General features: G+C 37.0%; 1 protein-coding gene across 1 annotated transcript; it reads left to right on the forward strand.

The window, feature by feature from the left end:
* Positions 1-1,000: 1,000 nt before the first annotated feature.
* Positions 1,001-7,863, forward strand: LOC132296150 (uncharacterized; the record flags this gene model as incomplete). Its single annotated transcript, XM_059794379.1, has 3 exons — positions 1,001-1,400; positions 6,547-6,581; positions 6,667-7,863. Coding segments are annotated over 3 exons (1,302 nt in total), but the record flags the coding sequence as incomplete, so codon positions are not given.
* Between the last annotated feature and the right edge of the window lie 14,614 nt (positions 7,864-22,477).

The following is a 22,477-nucleotide window of genomic DNA, read 5'->3' on the forward strand; positions in this document are numbered from 1 at the left end:
AATTTGTTGGTGAACTATGTCTCACTTTGTTACTTTGCTGACCTAGGTCTCTCTGTAGATCTACTCCCTCTAATTTTTTACTTATGTTACATTGAGACAATGATCTTGTCTAACTGTATTTTTACCTTGATAACTATTCATATTTGTAAGTGTTTTTTTGTCCACAAAAGTATTGAAAGGTAAAAGTTAATAAGCATTTCTTGCTGCCAGCAACTTAAAATTCAGTATAAAAATACAAAGTTAATCATTACTATTAATCAAGTTTCGAAGTTCACAACTAGGAAAAAAAAAAGATTCTGAGTTCACCATGAAGGACTGTAACCTAGTGGTATCCCCTTTATCTCCGAAAGTGGAAGGTGAGTAGGGGCAAATGGGTGTGTGAGTTTCTTGCCAAGGGAAAAAGAAAATTTCTAAGTTCTACAAAATTCATTTTAAGCCATTAAAAAAAAAAAAATTATGGAATTCTGTGGTTAAAAGTGACAAGCATATATTATAGATGTTATGTGCATAAAGGAAAAAAGTTGTGCTGTTATCTGCATCTGTATATATGTGCATTATACCCTGCACCCATGGTACAATTACCATTACCGTAAAGGCAGCTGTGACCATGATTTCATGCGATGGCTGATGGAATCCTTATCTTGCATGACTGTTTATGGTATTGCATTTTTTATTCTGATGGTATTTATCTTCTTTTGATGCAGCCCTCCCGCTGGAAATCCTGAACGGCGGTTTTGATATTCAGAATGTATTCAGTGTATGGGCAAAGTTTTATCATGGGTCAGCATACTATTCTTCTAATATAATGAAGCTTGGGTTTCTTGGATGGCAAATTCTTGCTTAGATTGTATGTAGTGCTTTTAATTTGCAAGATGTGGTGTAAACATGTGTAATTTATAACCAGAATTTGGGAGAAAATGACACAATTTTTTTGAGTTAGCCAACGACAAGCTCTAAAAAATTGTAAAGCAAGCAGAATACGTTCCGGTGAGTTCCATAAAACATAGCTAAGACGGGGTCGCTCTGTTGTGTGGCTGCAAGGCCACATGGATCTAATGCAGCTAGCAGGGAGTGGTCCATGGGTCCCCCTGAGCCCTATTGGCGAACTAATACAAGCTTTTCACCTCCCCCATCGAGATGGGATTTCCGGTTCCAGTCTGAAGGGCTATCATTTGGGTCTCATGATGGTGTTCAATTGTATGGGTCTTCTACATCATCAAACAGTAGGGAAAGTAGGAGCTGGGCGAGGGGAACTCATCTTCCCAACCATCAATATTCTACACCTGATGGTGCTGGGCCATATTTTAGTAGTCCATCGGACATCTCTCCTGCCCAACAGTGGACTCCCCCAGCAATACAAGAAATCAGTGTTGATGATTATGGAACTTCATCAAGACGAGGTAATTTAAATTGACTTTACTCCTTTCAACATTTCGTGTATTGGGATTGTCAAGACTTCCCTAAGTGCCAGTTTTTTGATTATTATGTTATTTATATATTGAAATTATGATGTGTAGGAAATTTTATAGCTGTGAAGATTGAGCTACATTTATCGTCTAATTTATTTTGGGTCGTAAAGAGTATCGCAATACTTCTGCCTGTTCTTGTTTGTGTTTTCTGTTGACTGTTTTAATTTGTTCTGCTTATATGCGATACTAAAGTGATTTGGGGTTTCTTTTCACTCCTTTATTTACTTCCAAAATTCAAAGGAGTTATAAATAGGTTTAAATATATCATTGACCAGATTGATTATACCTTACTATGTATTATAGCATGTGCATTTGAAGCTAATTTGATTTGATTACAATGAACTAATTGAGAAGTTCCCTTTATTTGTTTTATTGGCTAACCGCTGTCTGCTAAACGTGATCATCAACACAATGATGTAAAAATTGTCTGCTACATACCACTATCTTGCATTTAGTATTTAACGGTTGGTACAGCCTCTTGTCCCACATTCCCCCCCCACCCCGCGCGCGCGGCCGCCGGTTGTAAATACAATATCTTGCTTCTTTCTCTTGGTTTAGTGTTTCTAGTTAGTCCACTGACTATATATTTTCGATAGTTGGAATCAATTGTACAAAAAGATGGAGAGATGATGATGATGTAAGTAGTAGAATCAGAGTAGGTTGGACAAAGCGGAGGAATGCTAGTGGGGTTTTATGTGATAAACGAATACTAAATAAATTGAAAGGGAAAGTTTATAGAACAATCATTAGACGAATTATTTTATATGGGGCGGAGTGTTGGGCCTTAAAAATGAAACATGAACAAGGCATCCATGTGGCGGAAATACAGATCTTAAGATGGATGTTAGGAGTAATTGGGCAAGATAAGATTAATAATCGAAGGTTTAGGGAGAAATTAGTTATGGCTCCTATTAGTGAGAAAATAAGAGAATAGATTGGAAAAAGAGAATCTATGTAGGTTTGTACGGGAAAAAGGCAAGGATGATGATGATGAATGTGGTGGTATATTCTATGCCTACGCAATATATATTGTGTTCCACAGACTCATAAAATTGAGGTCAACGAAAACTAACCTGAAATGAAGTAATAAGAAATTATTTAAATAACTTAAATCTGGTAGGAGAAATGGCTTATGATAGATAAAAAATAAAAAAAAAATAAAAAATAAAAAAAAATAAAAATAAAAAAATAAAAAAAAAAAATTGGAAAAAGAGAATCCATGTGGCTGACCCCGTTTGTACGGGAAAAAGGCAAGGATGATGATGATGAATGTGGAATCTTCTATGCCATGTTTCTCACAAGGTGCAATATATATTGTGTTCCACACACTCATAATTGTGTTTGTGCATGGAGGGGTTGCGAATAGCATGTTTGAAGCATCTCTTGCCTTGTTTGTGTGTGTGAAGGAGAGGCATTGGGCATTGAAAAGCTGAGATTTTAATTAAACTTTGTTAGGCAAGTTGTTGTGAAGATACGCAGAAAATTGCTTCTTGTGGAGGAGTGTAGTGGAAGGAAAATTTGGGAGCATGTTAGGTGTGATTTCATTTTTCAAACTTCGCAAATACCTTACATATTTGATTATTTTTGTGTGCATTATTGTTTTTTATTAGGGTTGTAAAATGGAATTGTGAAATTAAATGTGATGATAGTGTACCCAGGAATTGTCACTTCAAAGCTATGAAGCACGGACACGGGTACGACATGATACGGACACGGCAAGGATTCGGCCATAATATAATTATTTTATTATTATATATAAAATTAATTTCTTGTTCAACTGGTCATAGATACTCATAAACATAACCCATTTGAATTAAGCCTACCAACTAACCTACGTATATATTTTTAAATATAAAGTCCATAAGCCTAAATTCGATTAAAATATAAATATAATATCCAAAAGTCACAACCCCTCCCCCCCTCCTTTTTTTTTTTTTTTTTTTTTTTCAAAAGTTTTTTATGTAGATGATATAAAGAAATTTACAGGCAGAACCTAGACCCAAAGTAATGGGAAAGCCCATATAACAGCCTAAAGGCTTACAACTGATCAAAGACAGGTGTAGTATAAAAGAAACCATAAAAGATAAGATTGTAAACTTGTAATCTTATCCACCACCATCTCTCTCCCACTCTCTCTTTGATCTTCTGGCTGTTATGTTCTCATCCCCTCCATCTCTACCTCTCTCCTTCGCACACGGCTCCCTCTCTCCCAGAGGATTCTCCCTCATCCCTTCCATCTCTTCACAAGTTTTAGATCGTATCTTTCTTTAAATGTGTGTGTGTATATATGTATATATATAATTTAGATATATGTGTACATGCACACACCACACACAAAATTGATCAGGATCACATCAGATATGGAACTATTTGGCTCTCTCTCCTCATCTTCTTCATCTCCATATGTGTATAAAAAAGAAAAGTCTTGCGTGTCCGGACATGTACTAAAAATGAAAAAACAATACAGGACACATGTCGGACACCGGTATGTCCTCTATCCCTGGCATGTCCATGCTTTGTAGCTTCAAAGTGAATTCTCACTACATTCATCTATACGATTAAATTCTAGATCTAGTATGGATCCTTCTGAACTGCATTAAACTTGTATCATCTTATTGGATAGGTCTGTGGAAGAGCATTGGCTATGGCTAGTGGGAAGAGGGCAAACGTTAGGAGTTTGAATGGTTCGCTTCGGGGGGAGGGTCCTACGAAGTTTAGATCTATAATCTGTTTAGGATTATGGTTGGTAAGAAGCAATCAGTATCTGACTATGTGAGTTTTATAGAGAGCAGTGTGGTTTAGGATCCCAAGTTTGGTTGGTAATTTAGAGTTGCGTTAAGAGTGGAGTGTTGTTTACATTCACACGTTCTACGGGTTTATGTGCAAATGAAAGCCCTTAGGAGGGGAAGATTTGAGGTTAGGTCTTTTAATATAGTCTTTGAGCGGGGATCTCAAATCTTCCTTGGAAGGTCACTTGGTATACTGAAGTACCTTCCAAATTGGCTTTATTTGGTTAGACAAAACCTTAGAGAAGTTCTTAACCATAGATGACTTGGCACACAAAAAACTTATTCATAACTGGTGTTGTTTGGGTGAGTGAAAAAACGAGACAGAAAAGTGTTGATCCATTGTTTAAATGCATGGGAATTATAGTCCCTCTCTCCTTTGGTCTCTGAGTTAAAAACGTGTGGATAGTTACATCATTGTGCTTTGGCGGTACATTTGGAAGGAAATCAACAGTTGACACTTGAATTAGTGGAGTCACGGGTTTCAGAATTGGATTTGTTTCCGAACTAAGAAGCACGAACACTTCTATGAATCTGCCATGTTCATGTTGGAGATTTGTCGAACACCAACTTTTCACGGACACTCCTTGACACTTGTCTGATAGTTCTTGAACCTGTCCATAATTTAAAAATAAATTCCATTATTTTGGACTTTGGAGACAACTGGCCTACACATTCCATACACTCCAACAAAAGTCTTTTATAAATGCAAACACATTTAAAAGTAGTCATGATCGACCATCTTCAAATAATATTTACACACCTTAAAGTGTCGAGACTTATTTTCCTATACAAGTCAATTATGCAATGATTCTTTCAAATATGACCAAAATATAATGCAATGACTCTTTCAAATATGCCTGTGCTACTTGGTTTCTGAGCTCCCCATATGTTTAGCAGTTATCTGGGAGTTCCCTTGTGATTTTTTTTTTCCCCTGCCCCGGGTGATTTGGTGTTATAGCTGGAGATTGCCGATAATTTAGAAGTTACTTTACAACTATTAACTATGTAAATATCCAGTTTCATTAATGAATGTGTGTTTGTTTCTAGCTCAAATACTGACCATAGTTTTTCTTTTAAATTTTATTTTAGTTTTGTATAGTTGCCCAATATTGACTGTTGTAACATGTGGTTCTTGGTGCTTCCAGTTCTGTTGTGGAAGGGCTCAATGAAAATGGTAGGGCTTTAAACTAGTAGCTCTGAAATTCCTGCAGGTTCTATGTTGGATGCCGAACCATCGTGGCCTAAGATTAATTATTCTGTGGCGTCATAGTACGGGCTTGTGCTGTGGGTCTTATTTGTTGGATTCTGTTCGATCTCCCACTTCCCACAAGCCTGCCTCCAATTGCCATGACATTTAACTTTCCTTCACTCACATTGAAAGAAAGAATGAGGTTGCAGACAAAAAATAGCATCACACAGTTCCTTCGCACCCCCTACACTAGCGCGCACACAGATATTAAGTTGGCTTAAAATTTCTTATAACAGTATTTTTGTTTGCATAATTACTTGTGATTATTATTATTATTATTATTATTATTATTATTATTATTTCTTCTGGGTAATCTGGTGTTGTAGAGTGTTCATAAGTCTCTCTCTATGTGTGTGTGTGTGTGTCCATGCGAAGAAATTGAATCAATTTTTGGAAGTTCAAAGCTTCAAAGTCCAAAAGAACCAGTTATTTGTTGCTATTCTCAATTGGAGTGGAAGAGCATTGCTGAGAATTTTGGAGTTACTTTACGACTATTAACTGTAAATATCCATTTTCATTAGTGAATGTGTGTTTTTTTGTAGCTCAAATACTGACCATAGTTTTTCTTCTAAATTTTATTTCAATGTTGCATGGTTGCCCGATATCAACTGTTGTAACATATGGGTTCTAGGTGCTTCTAGTTCTGTTGTTGAAGGGCTCAATGAAAGTGGTGGGGCTTTAAACTAGTAGCTCTGAGATTCCTGCAGGTTCTCTGTTGGATGCCGAACCATTGTGGCCTAAGATTAATTATTTCATGGTGCCATAGTACGGGCTTGTGCTGTGGGTCTTAGTTGTTGAATTCTCTTCAACCTCCCACTTCCCACAAGTCTGCCTCCAAATGCCATGACATTTTACTCTCCTTTACTTGTATTGAAATGAAAGAATGAGGTTGCAGACAAAAACAAAGATATTAAGTTAGCATCACACAGTTCCTACCCCCAACCCACACTTGCACAAAGATATTAAGTTAGCTTAAAATTGCTTATAACAGTATTTTTGTTTGCATTTGCTGATATGATTTCACCCTTGCTGGATGCAGTTTTGGGGTCATTATCCTTTTCACCAACTGTAGAGGTACTGCATTGTCATCTTTGCTTTGGAACTTAGCTGAGTATGTTCCTAGCATTCAACTTCCTTATGGTGACGAGGTTTTTTGCAGGGATCGGTGGCTCAAGACAGTGGGGGCTCTACTTCATCTCAATCAGACAGTAGCGAGTATGAGCCTGTGGTGAAGTCACACTCTTCTCATCGTAGCTTCTCAAGTCGCCGCTGCTTTATGTCTAAACCCATCCACCCTGTGTCTTTTCCACCTGAAACACCTACAAGAGAATCTGCGGATGCCACTATTGCTGGGTTTTCAGAGTATGATACTGCCACTCCACAAAGAGAGGTGCACCGTTTGAGCAGTGCTAGTGGTAGTATTGATTTTGCTGACGTTGCCGAGTCATTTGAATCTGACTTTTACAGTCGTTCATGTAATCCATCAGAGGGTTTTAAATGTGGATTGTGTGAGAGGTTTCTTTCGCAAAGGTCACCATGGGGTTCTCGTCGAATTGTGAGAAGTGGAGACTTGCCGGTTGCTGGAGTTCTTTCATGCCAGCATGTTTTCCATGCGGAATGCTTGGACCAAGCAACACCAAAAACGCGTAAAAGTGACCCACCTTGCCCTCTCTGTGTACGATCGGAGGAAGAAAATTCCCCAGAGCAGCCAGTGTTTTCCAAGTTGAGGAATGGTTTCCCTAGGCTCAGACCTTTTTGTGAGGATGGACCATCAAAGCCGTGGGGATGCGCACATGCAGGTGATTGTGTTGAAGGGGCTTTGCATGCGCCCCCTCGCAACACTATGTTGTTACTCAACCGGAATCGCATTAAAAAGAATCTTTCCTTGAAGGGTAAATCAGGCAAGGAATTTCCCGGTAAATTGAAGAAAAGTGGCTCATATTCGTCGCAGCTGTTAATTGGAAGGTCTGTTGATCATGGAGCAGTTGGGTCTTCGAAGACAACAGCAGGACCTAATATGAAGTGAAGCTGGAAATTGTGTACATATCTGGAGACATTTTCTAATGGAGGTAATGGTCTTTCCTTCTTGTTTTCTAATTGATTGTGTCTCTCTCACTTAGATGATCTGATTTTTGATTAATCAGATTGTATGATTGTGATCTGCGTTGTTTGTAGTTTTAATTTAGTGGGAAATGTCGGTTGAAATTACAGGCCACCGAGATAAATTATTCCATGTTTTGCATTTTTGTTCCAGCCATTTTGGTTTTTGATGCCAAATGAAAGCGCATTAAGCCCTAGTTTTTTCATGCTGGAATTTGAAATCTTGAAGATATGTTGCTAAGATGGTTTTGACTCAGATGTTCCTCCGACCGGCCTCGCCTTTTTTCAACCTTATTTCTATCTAAAATTAGTACATTGTTAATTCTGTGTGTGTGTAAAACCATTTCACTTTCTCGAACTATGCTTATGTTCCATCATTCACTCAACATAAACATTTTCAAGGCAATTTTTTCATAACTTGAAATTTCAGTTACCCCGCTAATGTATATGAAAAATGAAGAGACTTATGGTCATTTAAATTTTACAGTTGGACCTGTATTTTTTTATTTTTTATTTTTCTCCCCCTATTTGGTACTCACACATCCCTCTCCAAAAAATCGTTTGTACCTAGCTGGAATCGATTTATGATTGTGTCTCTTCAAGGAATTTTTATTTTATTTTATTTATGTTTTATGTAATAAAACTATGATAATCTTACAATACCAAACTAATAATAATAATAATAATAATAATAAGGGCTAAAAGAAGTCTAATAAGTAAAATGGTTAAAGAAGTAAAATTTGGAAAGCTAAACCGTATTCATCCAGAGGTATTTTCAATTTTTTTTTTTATTTTTTTTTTTGACAAGTAAATGTTAGAGAAAAAATATACAAAAATAATTTATGGTTAATCGTTAATCTAATAAAGGACTAATATACTGGCAAATAAAGAATGTTGTAGGCTGCATGGATTATAAATGCAATTTTACTCCTCAATGTAAGTCGAATGCATATTTTTTAGCAATATTGTTTGACCTGAATTTTTTTTATTATTATTACTTTGGTATATATATATATTTTTTCTTTTTCTTTATTTGTCATGCTTGATTTTAAAATTAATGCTTTGGTGTTTTTTTTTCTCTAATGCTTTAGTTGGTTTAAAAAACTAATAATTATTACTATTATTAGTGGTTATTTCCACCACATGCACCAATAAACAATAAAAACAATATTATGTGCACATTTTACATAAAAGAGCCAGGCAAACAAGTCCTATATCTACAATGTCTACATCTAGTAATCTAATAGTATTAGTGCACGACTTTCTACATCTACTAATCTAACTTTTAACATTTTTTGTTTTAAAAAAAAAAAATGTATATATATATATATCCTATAAAGCATAATCAATCCAAGTATAACCACATGTGCCACAATTTTAATATCAATATCATGCCTTTGAGTTACAATTACAGTTACATGAAGTCAAACTTTAAATAGGTAAATTCTTTAAATTTGCTAGATGAACATGAAAATTATTTTGAATTACCTAATATGTCATTTTTACTTCTTAAGTGAATTATTTCAGGATAATAGTAGTACTGAATACTGATGGTACACAAATTTTATCTAGTTGCACATAAATTGTATTTAAGTGAACAAAAGCGCTACTTGCATCTAAAAAATACAAAGTTGCACATAAATTGCATCTGAGTGAACAATAGTGGTGGTTCGAACCAACTTTTTTTAAAACATATTCTCAATGTAAAAAGGGCATATTAGGTAAGTCAAAATAATGCAAAATTTTGAAGAACTCACTTATTTAAAATTTAAAAAGTTTGAAAGAATCCATTAACTTCATGCATGGTGATGGAAAAATATCCTGTTTTGTCGAATACCCATCCCATCTCGCCCATTTAGAATAGTCATGGGGATAGTTAAATGGTTTTGGGAGCAAGGATGTGGATTAGGATTAAAAAGCCAATTATGGGGCGAGGATGGGGAAATGTCACCCTCCCATTTATATGATAAATTATAATTTTGTCCTTATATTTTATTTTATATTCAATAATATTATGTATACATTAGGCAAATCTTGGTTTATTTTATTTCAATCATTATATATTCATTTGTATTATTATTATTTGAGAACTTTTATGTATTATTTTTATGTAACTATAATAATATTAAATCTCAAGTTCCAATTAAGAAGTTGAATTTTGTTTTTATTCACAAAAGAGAGAATGAACAATTACGAAAACAATTAAGACGAATTTTTTTGTTTTTGTTTCATTATTTACTTTCATTATATTCATAAACTATTACGAAAACACTCTACAAAACCCACCTCGCCCTGTCCGGTTTAATAAACAATTTCCGACGGAGATGGAGATGACGTTTTCTGCCATTGCCATATGTAATTCAGTGCTGTAAATTGTTAATAGACTCTGCCATTATGTTGGCACTGGAGAGAGAAAAAAGAGACAGAGGACCCACGTTTTAGAGAGAGGGTGATGACTGATGTTGGAGGGAGAAAGTGAAATCCGGGCCAAACCTAGAAATTTGACAAATTCTTAATTTTTTTTTGTTTTAAAGATATAGATAGATTTTTCTAGACTATTAAAGTTGTCCAAAAAATCTAGAAAAGAGTAAATGATAAAAATCTTAAAAAAGAGTAAAAAAAAAAAAAAAAATTGTAATTTAATACATTAAAAATGGAAAAATCTAGAAACTAAAGGAAGGAGAAGTGGGCTATAAATAAGAAAGGAATGCCCGTACAAACCAACTTACCAAGCTTAAACATCTAGTTTACCCGTGTATATGATGTCTAAAAAAATAAAAAGTTTTTCAATAAATTCTACTTCTCAAATATTCAAAATAATTCATCACCTTTAAATATTGGAAATCAAAATTGATTTCATGTTCATGGATAACAAAATGTGTGACATTTATAAAGTGATTGTTTGGAGGGGAGAATCCATGTGGTCAGAAGGAATACAATGGCCATGAGTGCTGGAAGGATAAAGGAAACCCAATAGTCAACACTAATCATTAGACAGATTACGAGAAAGAATAAATAAACTGATTCAAATAAATATTATAGGTTAAAGAAAAATATATATAAATTATTATTGATTGTAATATATTACTGTCCTAACATGCTTATTAGAAGGATAAAAATAAATAAATATTTATATATATATATGAATTGTCTGAAAAACTTGTTTTTGAAATTCATTCCTTCGTGAATCTAAGCCCATGTTCTGTTACGTAGAAAAACGAGAACAAGAGAGTTTCTTGGAGTCTTCTACTCTCATTTAATTCCAACACTCTAATACATTTTCTATTTAAATTAGAAAATGACTAAATTCCTATTTCGCTAAAAAAATTGAAATCCCAATACATGTACCATTCCACTTCAATTAATTTAATTGTGCACAACTTAACACACCCTAACTAATTTGCTCGTGGAGGAGACTAAACAATAAGTTTCTTCTTCTCTATAATTTTTTCTCATATTCTTTTTTATTTAAGTTGTAATTTTCTAATTTTTAAATTTTGTCAAGGTTATATGTACTATGACTAATATTTAAATAAAATTATCTTACATGGATGATAGGGCTAATTTGGAGGATCTATGTAAATAAAATTTTGAAAATTAAAGTCTCCTACATTAGTTACCCTTTTTATATATAAATAAGAAATATTATTTTAGCCTCCACAAGAATAGATAAAAGGGAAAATAACACTAGCAAGTCTACGTGTTAGATTAATGAATTTTTTTATAAATGAAACACCATAGATTTTTTTTTCTTAGTTGATACTCACACACACATTCCTCCTATGAGGTTTGAACTTCTAATTTCTCTTTGGGAAGTAAGTGATCTAATACCGTTAGGCCATCAGCCTGTTAGTAACTTAATGAACTCTTTGGTTTAATTTTTTAGAATATTTCTCTATGATAGTACAAAAAAATATTTGATTGATAATTTCTTTTTCTTTTTTCTTTTTTTGGAAACTTAGTTAATAAATGCATGTTTAAAAAGAAATATTTTATAATTATTTAAAATTTGTTTTTCAAAGTACTGTTTTCATGAATATTGGGCTTTGGGATGTCTCAATGTCACGGGGTTTGGTGGCCTTTTTTTGGTTAAACCTTCTTCTCGCTTTTGATGCTACTCTTCCGGCCCTTTTGTATACATGTATAATATCACGCACTGTTCATTTTCAGATCTCCTACATCCACATGTTCGTTTGATTCCAATCACATCTATTGAAAGTACTGAAGAACAGCGGCAGACTGACAGAAAATTCAGCCTGAAAACCTTCTTCCGTCATTTTCACGTGCCCAAACGTGGCATTTTCTTCCGTCACGCATCATTGCTTCGTGTCAAAACCTTTGCATCTAAAGGTTTGCTAGGTCAACTCAAAGTTGAGTCTTTTGATTGTATTTTATCTAATTAAAAACAATTTATATTGTCATTTAATAAAAGTCTTTTACTTCTTTTGATCTTACTCATTATGATGTTAATTAGGGGCCTTATTTAGTGTCTACCACGGGGGATCACGATATTTTTTTATACCCGTTGATGATTTATCACGGCCACATGAACATTTTTGATGAAAAATCGTTCTAAATGGATTAAGATTTTACTAAAATGACTTAAACTCAAAATATTACATTCTGACACTACTTTCTAATATCGGCAAAATAAAATTTGAAAAATCGTCCAACATTATAGTACTATTTTTTCACATTTCTTGTTCATGCATATCACAACAGAATGGTTGGGCTAAGCCAAGGACGGATACAGAAACTTAAGGCGGGGGGTTAAATAATTTTAGGGGGGCAAAGGTAATAAATATTTCATAAGTATATATATCATAAAGTTAAAATAGTGGGGTAAAATAGTGAGGAAAAAAAATTCAGAGGGGGCAATTGCCCCCACTGAAGTGTACATGGCACCGTCCTGGGCTAAGCACAAACTAGGTAGAGTTGGTTCGTTCGCTTGTCTTTTTTACTTATGTGCCTTCCTTCTTTTGGGATGAAGTAGCTTTCGCCATCGTCTATACCACAAATCGTGTAGCTTCACCACTCTTACACAACCAAACACCTTATGAACATCCTTATGGAAAGCTTCCTGACTACGGTCACCTTAGAGTCTTTGGGCCGATGTGCCTCTTTTTGTTCTTCTCCAACCTCATGAGTGCACCAAATTATAGTCATGCTCTCAACTTTGTTGTTTTCTTAGGTATGTACTTGAACAAAATGGGTATCGATATTATGATCTTGTCGCTAAATAACTCAGAGGCTCGATCTTGTCATGTTGTCTTCTAAGAACATAAGATGTTTCATACATTGTCCACCTTTAGTGTTCCTGATCATTCTTCTTCTTCTTCTTTATTGTTTTTATTTATTTATTTTATTTATTATCTATCGACAATCTCTCCTGATCCTAGTCGATTCTCCGTCAACTAAGTCATAGTCATCTGGCCAATCTAAGGTGCCTGAAAATACAACTATTGTAGATCTTCATCATCCACTCGGGTAAGAGTTCCTCCTTCACATCTTAGTAATTTTCATTGTCACCATACCCTTGCCACCTTACATGAACCTCAAAATTTTTGTTAGACATACTCTTAACTCTTTATGGCAGCAAGTAATGAAAGAAGAGTTAGATGCACTTGCAAAAACTTAGACATAAGATCTGGTTAATTTACCTCGTGAAAAGTCTGTTATATGATACAAATGGGTCTATAAGATGAAGACTCGCTCAGATGGTTTTGTTGAGCGCTATAAGGCCCATTTCGTAGCCAAAGGGTTCAAACAGAAGTATGGTATTGACTTCGAATAGACCTTTGCTCTAGTTGTTCACCTCCCTTTTGTTTATACTCTTATTACCGTGGTTGCCTCCCGTCACTGGAGCTAGTCTCTTTCATCTGGATGTGAAGAATGCTTTTCTGTGATTTACTTAAGGAAGTTTATATACAGCCTCCTCCAGGATATCATCGTCCTTCTAATACGGTGCGTAATCTCTGTCGTGCCTTGTACGGTCTGGAACAAATATCTTAAGCTTGGTTTGCCAAATTTAGCTTAATTATCTCTCGTCTCGGTTATTCTGCTAGCTCCTATGACTTAGGCTTATTCATCCAATGATTGTGATGTCATCCTTCTTCTACTTTATGTTGATGATATGATTATCACTTAAGATGATTTGCAAGGAATTATAAATAAAAAAATAAAAACAATTCTCTACTTGGAATTGTAATTATGGATTTCAAAATGAATTCCAATTTCACACTTATTTAATTGAACCAAACAACAAATTTGAAATTGAAACAATGTTTGGGAGCACCGAATTTGTAGTTTAAACTTCGAATTAAATTTTCTCCAATTTCAAATTTAAGACGCCCATTTAGTGCTTCCACGAGAGGGATTGCAATGCGGGTAGAGGATGTCATGAGTATTAGACAAGTGAAGACATTGAGTTCTAAAGCGACGTGAGAAGAGATTGTTGAGACTTGTTGTAATACCCCTAATTTCAAAAGGATAGTCCTGGTATTTAAATTATTGTTTAAATTACGATTTTTATTTCAAAAGGATAGTCCTGGTATTTAAATTATTATTTAAATTGCGATTTTTATTTATTATTTGACTAATTGTTTTGTTTAATTGATTATTTGCATAAATGGTTTTTAATTTCATTATTTGGTTATTTGTTTTGAATTTATTTGATTATTTGTTTTATTTGAAATTAATTGTTTTAATTTATTTAATTGGTTGTTGTAATTAGTTGTTTAAATTATTGCTTTAAATGGTATGCATTTATTTAATAGTTTTTACGTGACTTTTATATAGTTCCATTAGGTAAACACATAAGTAGCCGTCATACTTTTCACTTAGATTGTGTTATGGGCCGAGTAATCTGATTAGGGTTTAACTAAGTCTAGGGTTAGTATGTTCTATAAATACTCATCTAAAAGGTCTACCTATGGTTTTAGAATATCATTACGACACAGTAAGGTGGTGAGAAGTTTTGGTGACGTCTGGGTAATTAGCCAAGTGAAGAAACAGAGTTTCGCCGGAACCTTAGAAACCGACGTAGAAACTTTGAACAAAAGTCTCAAAGGCAAGTTCTGTCTTAACTCTCTCCCTTAGGCTTCGTGTTTTTTGCATACTTAAATAGTTTCAGGTTGAGTTACATGTTTAAAACAAAAAGAAAATATATGTTTTCATGTTTAGAAATTGGAAGCGTATCAGTATGTGTTTATACTTATTAAACTGGGTACACTTGAAACTTTCTTGTAAATTTCTTTGTTTAAATCCATGCTAGTAGTATACCAAGGACATAAACAAGGGTGGAAATTTACTGGAAGTAAGGCATAAATTCTGGAAACCAAAATACTGAAGTGCCGAAGGTGTAAACGATGCTAAAATGCGAGAACAGAGAAAAGAGGAGGGAGAGAGCCAGCTCTCCCTTGGAGGGAGCCGGCTCTCCTTGTAAAGGAGGCGGCTCCAAGGCTAATGGAGGCGGCTTCATGGTTTTTGGAGCCTGCTCCATTTTGGTTTTTCCCAGTTTTTACGTTCTATTGATTTTTATTTTGGTTTTCAGTGAGACAGGTTCTTGGGTATGGAATTTCTAAGTTTTCTAACAGAAACTAAATACTGTAATGGATGGTTTAACAGTGGTCTGGTGCGGAAATAAAGTTTGAAGGGTGTTGAGTCTGCTCCATGTTATCTTCTTCACAGTTTTTACATTCTGTTCTTATTTTTCAGTTCAGTAAGGAAGCCTCTTGGTTAGTGAATTTTTAGTATTGTTTGAGGAGATTAATTACTGTAATGAGTGTTTAGAGACTGTCCAAAGGAATATTAGAGTCTAGAGGAACATAGTAATATAAATTTAGGCACCGAGTGTTAATCGTTAAAACTGTATGGATTTTGTATGTGCCTTGCAAACCTGTTTGGTTTTGGATACTGTATTTCTAAATTTTATTAGATATTTCTGTGATAGTTAGTTCACTGTTAATTACGTATATTTGAAAAAACATACATGTTTTAAATCTATATTTTTGCTAAGGATTAATTGATGGTTGCATTGTAAAACCTAGTGCATCAATTTGTTGGACAAAAAATTATATATATGATACATTACTTACATTTATTTTGCATGCCATGGAACAGATTGATACAATGTCTATTTGGGCTGGGTTAATTATATGGAAACTGGGAATAGAGTTATATTTGCAGACACAGTTCTGTATGATCAAGTTGTGATTTCTATATTGGTTTACTTAAGCATGTTGTTTACTCTACTCTAATATGCTTAGTTTGGAATGGTTGATATTGTTATTTAATTGTCAATGCCTTATGAACTGTTGGACGGATGGAATTGTATGCACCGGTATGGGACGGTGTCATACTAGGTTTGGATTAGCTCAAGTAGCTAAGTCCTACGTATTTTGCAATAAGGGTACGGGTTATTAAATAAAGTCCTCCTTATATATATATAAGTCGGTACGGTTGAATACGCCGAATGACTTACTGGATTTCGTGTGGATGGATAGGAACGGAATTTAAATATATCTTTATGTTACCATGACATGAGCTTGAGTCTCAGAGTCAACGGTTAGGGTGCGTATACGTAGTTGGATGTGTAGCTGGCTGTGAGGGTTGAGGTATACCCTGTTTAGGTTTAGGTACTCATGCCCACTCAGGTGCGTATTGTGTGATTCCTTCTATCCAGGTTGAGACCCCCTTCATAGCCTAGCGAGAGTCCAGTAGGGTGGATATATTTATGTACGGATTATTAGTTATTGTTGAACTATTTAGTATGTACATGCGTATTGAGTCTCTGCTTGGATTGTAGTAGGATAGAACTTGTTCGTGGGTCTGACCCACTCCTATTTTTCAGGTGTACGTCAGTTCCAGGCTTGAGCTTGTTCGTGTTGAGCAAAGACGATCTTCCATTCTACCGACGATGTAGGATTTCTTTCCAGATCTTGGATTTGGATTTTATCTTCCATTTTACTTTCATTCAGTGTGAGATTTTTATTAGGGGTCCACTAGAGATGGATTCCCGAGTTGTTCAAATTATGGATTTTTGGTTTCAGATTTAAGTATTTAATTATTTAAGGATTATCTTTTAGTTTTCTTTTCAGCTTTAAACTTTTATTCTTAAATTCATATTTTTGTATTCTGTGTTCGTTATAACAAATTAATTGTTTGATATCCCTCGGGTTTGGGCCTGGGCCTGATCAACCCGCGTCTCGGATCCGAGGGGTATCACAGTTGGTATCAGAGCACTCTAGGTTCAAGTGTCTCTAGGATGTTTTCTTATTAAGTCTTCCGCGTAGCGTTTTCTCTTTATTAGAGCTTTAAGTTTAAGATTCATTGTATTCCTTACGGTTCGTATAGAAATGGTACTGATGTCTGTCTTTTCGTGTTAACAGATGGTTAACGCTAGAAACAGACAGAACATGCAAGGAACTAGGAAGGAAAGGAGAGCGGCACGTAGGCAACAATATCTCCTACGGCGTCAGCAAATGGGGGAAGAGCAGCAAAGGCTTGGATTTCAGGATGACATGGGTCAGTTTCAGGAGGAATAGGAGAATGTTCAGCAGACTCTGGACCAGGTCAGGGATCCAGAGATTCCTCCTCACCTCAATGACCTTGTTGCTCGGGCTATAGAAGCGGGGGTAACGGCTGCACTTCGAAACCAGCCTCAGGTTCATCAGGCACCTGCACCAGCACCGGTTGTTCAGACGGATTCTTGGGAAAAGGCTAGGAGCTCTTTCACAAAGGGGAGTCCACCTGTGTTTACAGGCTCCACCGATGCGAGAGCAGCTCATCAGTGAAAACAGGACATCGAGCGACATCATTGCTTGGTTCAGTGCACGGAGGTTCAGAAACAGATGCTTGCTACTTTTAAACTAGTTGGGGATGCACTACAGTGGTGGGAGTCAGTTACCACCGCAGAGGAGAGGATGACTTTAACTTATGATCAGTTCAGTACCCGTTTTGATGAAAAGTATTTCCCTTATGCAGTCAGGGCAGCTATGAAGACCGAGTTTCTAAGTCTACAGCAGGGAAACATGACAGTGGCGGAGTATGAGCAGCAGTTCACACGCTTGTCTCTCTTTGCACCGGAGGAGGTGGATACAGAGGAGAAGAAGCGTAACAGTTTCGTCAAGGGACTGATGTGGTCTATCAAGAGAGCTATTACAGGTAGTCCAGCCTATACTACCTATGCTCAGGTGGTAGACGCCGCTCTACAACAGTATCAGTTGACTGTGAACATCAGATAGGCTCGTGGTGAGAAGCGGCGTGATAAAGACTTTACTAATCAGTCAGCTGAAAAGGGGAACGGCAATGGTCACTGGCAGAATGACAAAGGCAAGTTCCAAGGGCAACAGCCTTAGAAGAAGCACAAGGGTGGTTCAGATGCTCATCGGAATGGGGCACCTATTCAAAGGCAACAGAATGGGGGACCTCAGGCAGGATAGGGTTAGCCACAGGCTAACCGACAGAGGAGGCCATTTGGTACTTTCCAGGGTAGTTGTTACACTTGTGGAGAGTATGGTCATACCACTAGGCAGTGTCCTAAAGCAGGACAGGGACAGAGACAGTATGTGCAGCAGGGACAGAGGGCACCAGTGCCTCTACCAGCTCCACAGGTTCCACGGATTCAGGGACAGACACATCTAACTTTACCGACACCGCCGCAAACTCAGGGACAGGCACCACAGCAGTTGTATTATGGCAGGGTGTATAACCCCAAGCCACAGGATGTTCAGGCACCTCAGACTATTGAGGGTAAGTTTCCTATTCATGGTTTACATGGACGTGTTTTATTTGATACGGGTGCTACACACTCATTTGTAGTTAGGACTTTTGTTGTTTTATTTGGGATGAGGACGAGGGTATGCACTAGACCTCAGGGTATTTCTACACCATTGGGTGATACAGCTATTATACATGAGAGTGATGGGCTTGTGACACTAGATATTGGCAGACTCAGATTTCTAGCCAATCTACTGGTCCTGGACATGCACACTTATGATGTGATACTTGGGATGGATTGGTTGTCTCACTACCATGCCCAAATTGATTGTTTTGATAGATCTATTATTTTTACCATACCTGGTCAGGATATGTATGTAGTAGCTGTGCCACGTTCTAAAGGAGGCGGTAGCACCTATTTGTTCCATGTGGAGGAGGAAAAGGATGAGGGGATTACTGTGTCATTGGATAACATACCAATTGTACAGGATTTCCCGGATGTATTTCAGGAGATTCCAGGGTTGCCACCTAGTCGCGAGATCGATTTTGTGATAGACTTAGCTCCAGGCACTGCGCCTATTGCTAGGACACCCTATAGGATGTCACCGGTAGAGATGAGAGAGTTGAGGGATCAGATTCAGCAGTTACTCAGCCAGGGTTTTATTCGTAGGAGTACATCACCTTGGGGAACACCGGTTTTGTTTGTGAAGAAGAATGATGGTTCGCTTCGTCTGTGTATAGATTATAGGAAGTTGAACAAGGTTACGATTCGTAACAAGTATCCTTTGCCTAGGATTGATGACTTGTTTGATCAGTTAAGGGGAGACACATACTTCTCCAAGATTGATCTGCGTTCTGGGTATCATCAGCTGAGGGTTAGGGAGCAGGATGTTCCTAAGACAGCGTTTCTCACGAGATATGGTTCTTATGAGTTTCGTGTTATGCCATTTAGGACGACTAATGCACCTGCAGTGTTCATGAACTTAATGAATAGAGTCTTCCGGGCTTATTTGGATCAGTTTGTTATTATCTTTATTGATGACATCTTGATCTATTCTCGGTCAGAGGACGATCATGCTAAACATCTTTGTATAGTCTTGCAGACGCTTCGTGAACACCAGTTATATGCCAAGTTCGAGAAATGTGAATTTTGGCAGCGGGAGGTGAAATTTCTGGGTCACGTGGTGTGATCGGTTGGTCAATCATACATCAACCTTCGCAATAGCACGAATCATTGTAAAATAGGGCTATTGGTCGGGTAAGTCGAACCACTGGGACTGTGCTAGTCTTAAGGCAACCTAAGTACTTAGAGTCATTTTAGAGTGATGAGGGGTTTATAAAGGGTTTGTTTGTTTGTCACTAAACTAGAAATGTAAAGATGCATAAACTAGTAGATTGCAAGGAATGTAAAGAGGTGAAATGCAAGTAGAGAAGACTAGGGAGATGAATCCACTACCTACTCAATTAACATACTAGTATGTGGTTAACTTGGGAAACAAATTAGATATATGGCAATGATATGTAGCAATACAAAATTACTACACTATCTCCAAGAATTTCATAGAATCAAGATTTAAGCATATTTCCTCAAAGTTATACATGCTTGACTACCTAAATGAAATTGTAGCTTCACATATTCACTAAGCTAGGGACTATCAAACCCCTCAATAACTATGGTGATAGCACATGGAGCTAAGAATCAAGAATAAATCCATCAAAGGGGACCCTAAGCTATGGACTAACAAGATTCTCAAATACATGCCAATAAAAACACTTTCACAATCCTGTTTCCATTGTCACAATGGAAATGAAAGTAATACAACCATGAGAACATACACTCTAAGAGAAGATAATATATTCAACATGATCATTTATAAGAGTTTATGTTCATTACATCAAATACAAGCTCTAGACCATGAAAGTGCCATATATATACATATTTCCTAAGATTAAACCAAAACTAAGACATGCTTGCAAAGTAGGGCTTCATCACCTCCCTAGATAGGGAGTTAGTTACCCATTGCCAAGCTAGAAGAAGGAAGAAGCTCCATCTTCATGGCCATTTTCGTGCAACCTCCTTGGAGCTTGAAGAACCCCTTCTTTTCTTGCTCTCTTCTCTCCCCTCTATCTTGCAAAATGTAGGATAATGTAAATGTGTGGCCTCCCTTGCCTTATCTCCTCCAACAAAGCTCTCTCTCTCCTCCAAAAACATCCCCAACCACCTCATAAAGAAGTAAGTAGAAAATGAGGAAACCAATGCACAAGTGGCTGCCAAAATGAGAATTCCCGAAGGCAATTCTGTCCCAAATTCGAGCACTCTAAGCAAGGCCTCGAGCACTCCAAAATGGAGCAGATTGCTCCATGCTTGCTTTGATTCGCCCGAACCTACTCTGGTAAAATAGCCATAACTTTGTGCTCCGAACTCCGAATAATGAACCGTTTGAAGATTTGGAAAGCTAATTCAGAGCTCTAAAAACTTTATGTTTTAGTGGAGATCCAATTCTTAAGTCTGGTTAGTCTAAATTGAAGAGCAAGGCAGAAATTCATTGCTGCCAGGCAGTTCTGAGCACCTATAATAAGAAGATCATAACTCTCTGCTCCGAATTCCGAATGACAAACCACTTGAAGATTTGGAAAGCTGATTCAGAGCTCTAAATATGTCATGTTATGATGGAAGTCCATTTCTCAAGTTTTCAAGGTCAAAATGGCGAGCAAAGTTCAGGATCCACTGCTGCCAGAAATTCAGCCTTGTGCCTTTTGATGGCCAAAACTCCACAAAGCCTTGATTTTGCACTTTTTTTGGCAAATGGACCTGAAAATATATACATACACACAAATGAAGATAATCTACTTAAATAATCAAACGATGGACTTAACTAATGCAATTTAGGGCGCTTGAATATACAATATTCGGCGCTTATCATGGTGTCAGAAAAGGGGATAGCGGTTGATCCCGCCAAGGTTTCAGCTGTGGTAGAGTGGGGACAGCCTACTTCACCTACCGAGATTCGGAGTTTTCTCGGTTTAGCAGGATATTATCGTCGGTTCATCCAGGGGTTCTCCAATATAGCAGGACCACTCACTCATCTGACCAAGAAGGGTGTACAGTTTGTGTGGGATGAGCACTGTCAGCGAGCTTTTGATGAGCTGAAAAGGAAGTTGACTTCTGCACCAGTTCTTGCTACTCCACAGAGTGGGATTGAGTATCTTGTTTATACGGATGCTTCGTTGCAGGGTCTTGGATGTGTATTGATGCAGGAGGAGCAACCGATTTCTTATGGATCTCGGAAACTTAAACCTCATGAGCTTAATTATCCAACACATGATTTGGAGTTGGCAGCAATGGTTTTTGCCTTGCGTATTTGGAGGCATTATCTATTGGGTGAGTCCTTCAGATTATTCAGTGATCACAAGAGTCTGAAGTACTTGTTCACTCAGCGGGAGCTGAATATGAGACAGCGTAGATGGTTGGAGTTTGTAAAAGACTATCATTTTTCTATACAGTACCATCCAGGGAAAGCAAATGTAGTGGCGGATGCACTCAGTCGCCGACCTGTTGGTAGTCTTTCTGCTCTATTCACTACTGAGTGGAACGCTTTGAAGAATGTAGATGAGTTGTCAGACGCTTTTATGGCTTGCATGGTGGTTACACCTTCCATCATTCGCAAGGTTTTACAAGCACAACTCACCGATCAGCAGTGTGTCGACAAGGTCGCAGAGATAGCTTCCGGAGAGATTTCATTCTACTATGTTGGGGCTGATGGAGGTTTAAGGTACAAGGGACGGTTGGTGGTACCTTTTGCTAATAATTTGAGGAAGGATGTGATGACTGAGACTCACCACTCTGAGTTCTTTGTTCATCCAGGAAGCGATAAGATGTATCAGGATATGAAACGGTAGTTTTGGTGGGCAGGTATGAAGAGGGACATTGCTCTTTTTGTTTCTCAGTGTAGTACTTGTCAGATGGTTAAGATTGATCATCAGAGGCCGCCAAGAGCTCTACAGTCACTACCAATTCCGGAGTGGAAATGGGAGAGCATATCTATGGATTTTGTGGAAGGGTTGCCAAATTCTTCCAAGGGGCATAATTCCATATGGGTCATTGTGGATAGGTTGACCAAGTCAGCTCATTTCTTGCCTATTTGCACTGA

This window comes from Cornus florida, unplaced genomic scaffold (assembly GCF_030987335.1).
Source record: "Cornus florida cultivar Cherokee Brave unplaced genomic scaffold, ASM3098733v1 CherokeeBrave_3.0.0_Hap2_Chr02, whole genome shotgun sequence".
In the NCBI taxonomy this organism is placed as follows: domain Eukaryota; kingdom Viridiplantae; phylum Streptophyta; class Magnoliopsida; order Cornales; family Cornaceae; genus Cornus; species Cornus florida.